The sequence below is a fragment of the Lipotes vexillifer genome, unplaced genomic scaffold, assembly GCF_000442215.2.
Source record: "Lipotes vexillifer unplaced genomic scaffold, Lipotes_vexillifer_v1.1 scaffold521, whole genome shotgun sequence".
NCBI lineage: Eukaryota > Metazoa > Chordata > Mammalia > Artiodactyla > Lipotidae > Lipotes > Lipotes vexillifer.
Window position 1 is genome coordinate 1,541,875 of NW_006778737.1, and position 6,705 is coordinate 1,548,579.

Here is a 6,705-nt window from a genome sequence, read left to right on the forward strand (position 1 = left end):
TACCATTTCCTTGATTGTTTGGGGTTTGTTGCTGTAGCTCTTTTCCTTCTCTTGTGTTTCCTGCCTAGAGAAGTTCCTTTAGCATTTGTTGTAAAGCTGGTTTGGTGGTGCTGGATTCTCTTAGAATTTGCTTGTCTCTAAAGGTTTTAATTTCTCCATCAAATCTGAATGAGATTCTTGCTGGGTAGAGTAATCTTGGTTGTAGGTTTTTCTCCTTCATCACTTTAAATATGTCCTGCCAGTCCCTTCTGGCTTGCGGAGTTTCTGCTGAAAGATCAGCTGTTAACCTTATGGGGATTCCCTTGTGTGTTACTTGTTGTTTTTCCCTTGCTGCTTTTAATATGTCTTCTTTGTATTGAATTTTTGATAGTTTGATTAATATGAGTCTTGGCATGTTTCTCCTTGGATTTATCCTGTATGGGACTCTCTGTGCTTCCTAGACTTGATTAACTATTTCCTTTCCCATATCAGGGAAGTTTTCAACTATAATCTCTTCAGATATTTTCTCAGTCCCTTTCTTTTTCTCTTCTTCTTCTGGGACCCCTATAATTCGAATGTTGGTGCATTTCTTGTTGTCCCAGAGGGTCTGAGACTCTCCTCAATTCTTTTCATTCTTTTTTCTTTATTCTGCTCTGCAGTAGTTATTTCCACTATTTTACATTCCAGGTCACTTATCCATTCTTCTGCCTCAGTTATTCTGCTATTGATCCCTTCTAGAGAATTTTTAGTTTCATATATTGTGTTGTTCATCACTGTTTATTTGCTCTTTAGTTCTTTTAGGTCCTTGTTAAATGTTTGTCATATTTTCATCATTCTATTTCCAAGATTTTGGATCATCTTTACTGTCATTATTCTGAATTCTTTTTCAGGTAGACTGCCTATTTCCTCTTCATTTGTTAGGTCTGGTGGGTTTTTATCTTGCTCCTTCATCTGTGTGTTTCTCTCTCTTCTCATTTTGCTTAACTTACTATGTTTGGGGTCTCCTTTTCGCACGCTGCAGGTTCGTAGTTCCCATTGTTTTTGGTGTCTGTCCCCAGTGGCTAAGGTTGGTTCAGTGAATTGTGTAGGCTTCCTGGTGGAGGGGACTAGAGCCTGTATTCTGGTGGATGAAGCTGGATCTTGCTTTTCTGGTGGGCAGGTCCACGTCTGGTGGTGTGTTTTGGGGTGTCTGTGGCGTTATTATGATTTTAGGCAGCCTCTCTGCTAATGGATGGGGTTGTGTTCATGTTGTGCTAGTTGTTTGGCATAGGGTGTCCAGCACTGTAGCTTGCTGGTCGTTCAGTGGAACTGGGTCTTGGCATTGAGATGGAGATCTCTGGGAGCTTTTTGCCATTTGATATTATGTGGAGCTGGGAGGTCCCTTGTGGACCAGTGTCCTGAACTTGGCTGTCCCACCTCACAGGCGCAGCCCTGACGCCTGGCTGGAGTAGTAAGAGCCTGTCATCCACATGGCTCAGAATAAAAGGGAGAAAAGAAAGAAGAAAGAAAGGAAGGAAGGAAGGAAGGAAGGAGATAAAATAAAATAATGTAAAATAAAATAAAATACAGTTATTAAAATAAAAAATAATTATTAAGAAAAAAATTTTTAAGTAAAAAAAATGGACAGACGGAACCCTAGGACAAATGGTGAAAGCAGAGCTATACAGACAAAATCACACACGGAAGCATACACATACACAGTCACAAAAAGAGAAAAAGGGAAAAATATATACGTATCGTTGCTCCCAAAGTCCACCTCCTCAATTTGGGATGATTTGTCATCTATTTAGGTATTCCACAGATACAGGGTACATCAAGTTGATTGTGGAGATTTAATCCGCTGCTTCTGAGGCTGCTGGGAGAGATTTCCCTTTTTCTTCTTTGTTCGCACAGGTCCTGGGTTTCAGCTTTGGATTTGGCCCCGCCTCTGCATGTAGGTCGCCTGAGAGCATCTGTTCTTCGCTCAGACAGGACGGGGTCAAAGGAGCAGCTGATTCAGGGACTCTGGCTCACTCAGGCCGGGGGGAGGGACGGGTATGGATGGGGGGCAAGCCTGTGGCAGCAGAGGCCAGCGTGAGGTTGTCCCAGCCTGAGGCACACCGTGCATTCTCCCGGGGAAGTTGTCCCTGGATCTCAGGACCCTGGCAGTGGCAGGCTGCACAGGGTCCCAGGAGGGGAGGTGTGGATAGTGACCTGTGCTTGCACACAGGCTTCTTGGTGGCTGCAGAAGGAGCCTTAGTGTCTCATGCCCGTCTCTGGGGTCCGTGCTGATAGCCGCGGCTTGCACTCGTCTCTGGAGCTCCTTTAAGCTGCGCTCTTAATCGCCTCTCCTCACGCACCAGGAAACAAAGAGGCAAGAAAAGTCTCTTGCCTCTTCGGCTGCTCCAGACCTTTTCCCGGACTCCCTCCCGGCTAGCTGTGGCGCACTAGCCCCCTTCAGGCTGTGTTCATGCAGCCAACCCCAGTCCTCTCCTTGGGATCCGACCAAAGCCCGAGACTCAGCTCCCAGCCCACGCCCGCCCCGGCAGGTGAGCAGACAAGCATCTTGGGCTGGTGAGTGCTGGTCAGCACCAATCCTCTGTGCGGGAATCTCTCCACTTTGCCCTCCGCACCCCTGTTGCTGTGCTCTCCTCCGTGGCTCTGAAGCTTCCCCCCTCCACCACCCACAGTCTCCACCTGCGAAGGGTCTTCCTAGCTTGTGGAAACCTTTCCTCCCTCACAGCTCCCTCCCACTGGTGCAGGTCCCGTCCCTATTATTTCGTCTCTGTTTTTTCTTTCTTCTTTAGCCCTACCCAGGTACGTGGGGAGTTTCTTGCCTTTTGGGAGGTCTGAGTTCTTCTGTCAATGTTCAGTAGGTGTTCTGTAGGAGTTGTTCCACATGTAGATGCATTTCTGATATATTTGTGGGGAGGAAGGTGAACTCCACATCTTACTCTTCCACAATCTTGAAGCTCCTTACAATGAGGTATTAACTCACGTCGGTCAGGATGGCAATTATCAAAAAATCTATAAACAATAAATGCTGGAAAAAGGTGTGGTGAAAAGGGAACCCTCTTGCACTGTTGGTGGGAATGCAAATTGATACAACCACTATGGAAAACAGTATGGAGGTTCTTTAAAAAACTAAAAATAGAACTACAGAGCAATCCCACTATTGGGCATATACCCTGAGAAAACCACAATTCAAAAAGAGGCATGTACCACAATGTTCAGTGCAGCACTATTTGCAATAGCCAGGACACGGAACCAACCTAAGTGTCCATCGACAGATGAATAGATAAAGAAGATGTGGCATATATATACAATGGAATATTACTCAGCCATAAAAAGAAACGAAATTGAGTTATTTGTAGTGGGGTGGATGGACCTGGAGTCTGTCATACAAAGTGAAGTAAGTCAGAAAGAGAAAAAGAAATACCATATGCTAACACATATATATGGAATCTAAAAAAAAAAAAAAAAGGTATTGATGAACTTAGTTGCAGGGCAGGAATAAAGAGATAGACATAGAAAATGGACTTGAGGACATGGGATGGGAGGGCGAAGCTGTGGCTAAGTGAGGGTAGCATCGACATACATATACTACCGAATGTAAAATAGTTGGCTGGTGGAAAATAGCACAGGGAGATCAGCTCAGTGCTTTGCAATGACCTAGAGGGGTGCGATAGGGAGCATGGGAGGGAGGCTCACGAGGAAGGGGATATGGGGACATATCTATGCATATGGCTGATTTGTTCTGTTGTGCAACAGAAACTAACACAGTATTGTGAAGCAATTATACTCCAATAAAGATCTATTAAAAACAAAATTTCTAAGGCTTTATCACACGGAGTAGAAAATGTGCCTGGAATATCCTCCTTCCTCTTTTCTGTGTTAATTATCAAGACCCAGGCCAGACTCCCCTTCATCCATCATTTTCTCTGTGAGCAGCCTAGCTCTCAGTGATCAATACTTTGAAGGAGTTTGCCTCATACTTTGGTATGCTAGTTGGCACTAGCTACCTTGCACTGTAATGATCCCAACATAAATATGCCTAACTTCCTTGAGCTCTTTATATATAAATGTCACCCTTTAATATAGCAATAATTTCCTGGAGTGTGTTTTCTCCTACTGATATAAATAAAAAGAGCTGAGAAGAATGTAAGAGCTAGCATTTTCACTCCCTGTTTTTGCTTTCTGTGTTAACAATCAAAAACAGATAAATAAACAAAATTGGATAATTTCAAAGGACAGTGTAAGAGACTACATATGGTGAAGGAGAGAAAGGCTGGTCTGAATCAAGAGGGAGGTAGTGGCCAAGGAAGAAGTGGCTCATTCATGGGAATCTGGAAAGCTACAAAACAATTTTCGATCTTTGCTCAGCCAAGTGTTCCGAGGAACTGGTCCCAGCAGAGGGCTCAGTTCTGCCCAGGACTCTTTACATCCCACCTTACTCCTGGAACTCTCTATCCACAGACCTCACTGATAATACTCTTCCCCAGGTCCCTGATACTCTAGTGACTTTGATCTTTGTAAATTCCTAGAACACACTGAAAGCATTCATATTTCAGGGCTTTCATGCTTGCTATCCCCTTTGCTACAGTGGTGTTCTCATGTTTATTTAAATGACAAGCTTCTTATTCTTTAGATCTCTATATATCATCTCCACGGGACTTTCCTGCAATGTTCCTAGAAACATCTTCCCTGTCACTCTCTATCCCACTATTTTATTTCTTCATAGTATTTATCACCACCTAAAGGGTTAACATACTTTTTTTTTTTAATGTGTTTACTATCGGCCTCCTCCCACCAGAATATAAGCTTCTGAAAGACTAAAGTCCTTTCTGTTGTGTTCTCTGTGGTCTTTCTAGTAACAAGCACAGCGTCTGGATAACAGTAGATATTTAATATCTGTTAAATAGATGTAAGAGAATATGTAGACAGGGTTAAAGCTGCACAAAGGGGATTAGGAGAAAGCTTTCCAGAGGAGGTGATTCATAAACTAAGCCTTGAATAAATTGTATAAGTATTCAGACAGACTTTTCAGTGAAGGAAACTGCAGGGAGCAATTGTGAAATTTATTTTTCACTAAATGTAAAAATATGGAACTGCAAGTAGTTCAACATTCTGAGATTATAAAAGGTTTTGGAGCAAGAACAATATGTAACTCCTAAGGAACCCCTTTTTCTATTCTCTAAGTCTACTGAAACATTGATTAGAGTCTTAGAAATTAAAGGGGTAAAGGGTATCTAACAATACATATACTACCATTAGTTAATATACCTTATAAGTTTGGATTTAAATATGATTAGAAGATTGACAGACTAATAATAATGTAAATTTAAAGAAGTTATATGATTAACAGACCTGTTTAATTTTAAGGAAAGTAAAATCAGCAAAAACTTATTTTAACTAGCAACAATATGATCATCAACAATGTAACAGAGAGTAAAACTTAGTCAGTTGCAAAAATAGGTATAAAGGAGGCAGACCAAAGAGGGAAAGAGAATGCAAAAAGAGAATCAGAAATCCGCCAGAGAGGAATTCCCTGTTTTATAGTTCAGTGTTAGGTTCAAAGCATACAGATGAGCTCAATGTCTTTTCCTTCTTATTTATCCCCAGAGCCCAGCAGAGTCAGGTACCTAGGAAATTCTCAGTAACTGCTGAATTGACTGAACCATCCTTATCAGTGCCTTTGATAGCTGGTACCTAAATTAGTTTTAATTTCCACTAAACTGGAGGGGAAAGGGTAGGATGTTAGACTGTATTTCCTTTTGTATAGAAAAAATTTTAAGTACAAGTAGTTCCAAGGTATTTTATTAAGTATTTGCTCCAGTGCAATGCTATTTGTAGAGGCCCAGTTACTTGGTTTTACTTTCAGGGACCAGTATGGTTATAATATATCACAAGGAGGAATAGCGTAGTGTTCAAAGTATATGAACTCTAGGACCAGACTGTCAGGGCCTAAACTCAAGCTGTGAGACCTTCGGCAAGTTACTTAACTTTTCTGCACCTCAGTTTACTCATCTATATAGAAATAACAATAGTACCAATCGTATAGGGTTGTTGTGAGATGTATAGGTAAAACAATGCTTAGAATAAATACTATAAGCACTATATAACATTTACTATCATTACAATTACTTTTCAATTGTTTTCCTACTTGAATTTGAAGATGATATTTTGACCATGAACAACCTAAATAGTTAAACTTTTTATGAGAATACAAACACTAATTATTTCACTCGAATTCCAAACAAGGATTATTTACTAATATGCTACTTACACTAACTGATTAATTGTCTTCTGCTGCTCCTTGGATCTTCTGTAACTCAGCAGTTTACTTTGTGCTGGTGCGTCAACACCTATGTCTTCCAGGGGACGAACAATGGGAGGTAACTTCAAGTTCAGAGTCTCTTTTTCTGCTGCAATGGCAGTTTTGTTTGTATATGACATCTTGGTCCCCTAAAGATTAAAATATACTCTGAGGAGAAAAAGTCCGTAAAGCCATTATTGTAAAAGCTAGCCTCAATATATTCATTACATATCAATACCAAAAATTCTAGGCCTCTTTATATCTTTTTCCCAAGGATGGCAGTTGAGATAAATGGGCAGGGATTCCTGTTACAGCTCTACCATCCATTCCTATGAAGAAATGAAGCCAGTCACTTCCCAGTGTGTGAGGGCTTCAGTTTCCTCATGGCTGAAATTAAGGAACTGGATTAGATGCTCTCTAAATACCTGTAG

At 41.3% G+C, this 6,705-nt stretch overlaps 1 protein-coding gene across 1 annotated transcript in view; it reads right to left on the reverse strand.

The window, feature by feature from the left end:
• DNAH12 (dynein axonemal heavy chain 12) overlaps positions 1–6,441 on the reverse strand; it is a 222,311-nt gene extending 215,870 nt beyond the window's left edge. The window contains exon 1 of the mRNA XM_007451772.1: positions 6,245–6,441. Within this exon, the coding sequence (XP_007451834.1) occupies positions 6,245–6,414 (170 nt within the window). The 5' untranslated portion in view covers positions 6,415–6,441. The remainder of the gene's footprint in view (positions 1–6,244) is intronic.
• Positions 6,442–6,705: the final 264 nt, after the last annotated feature.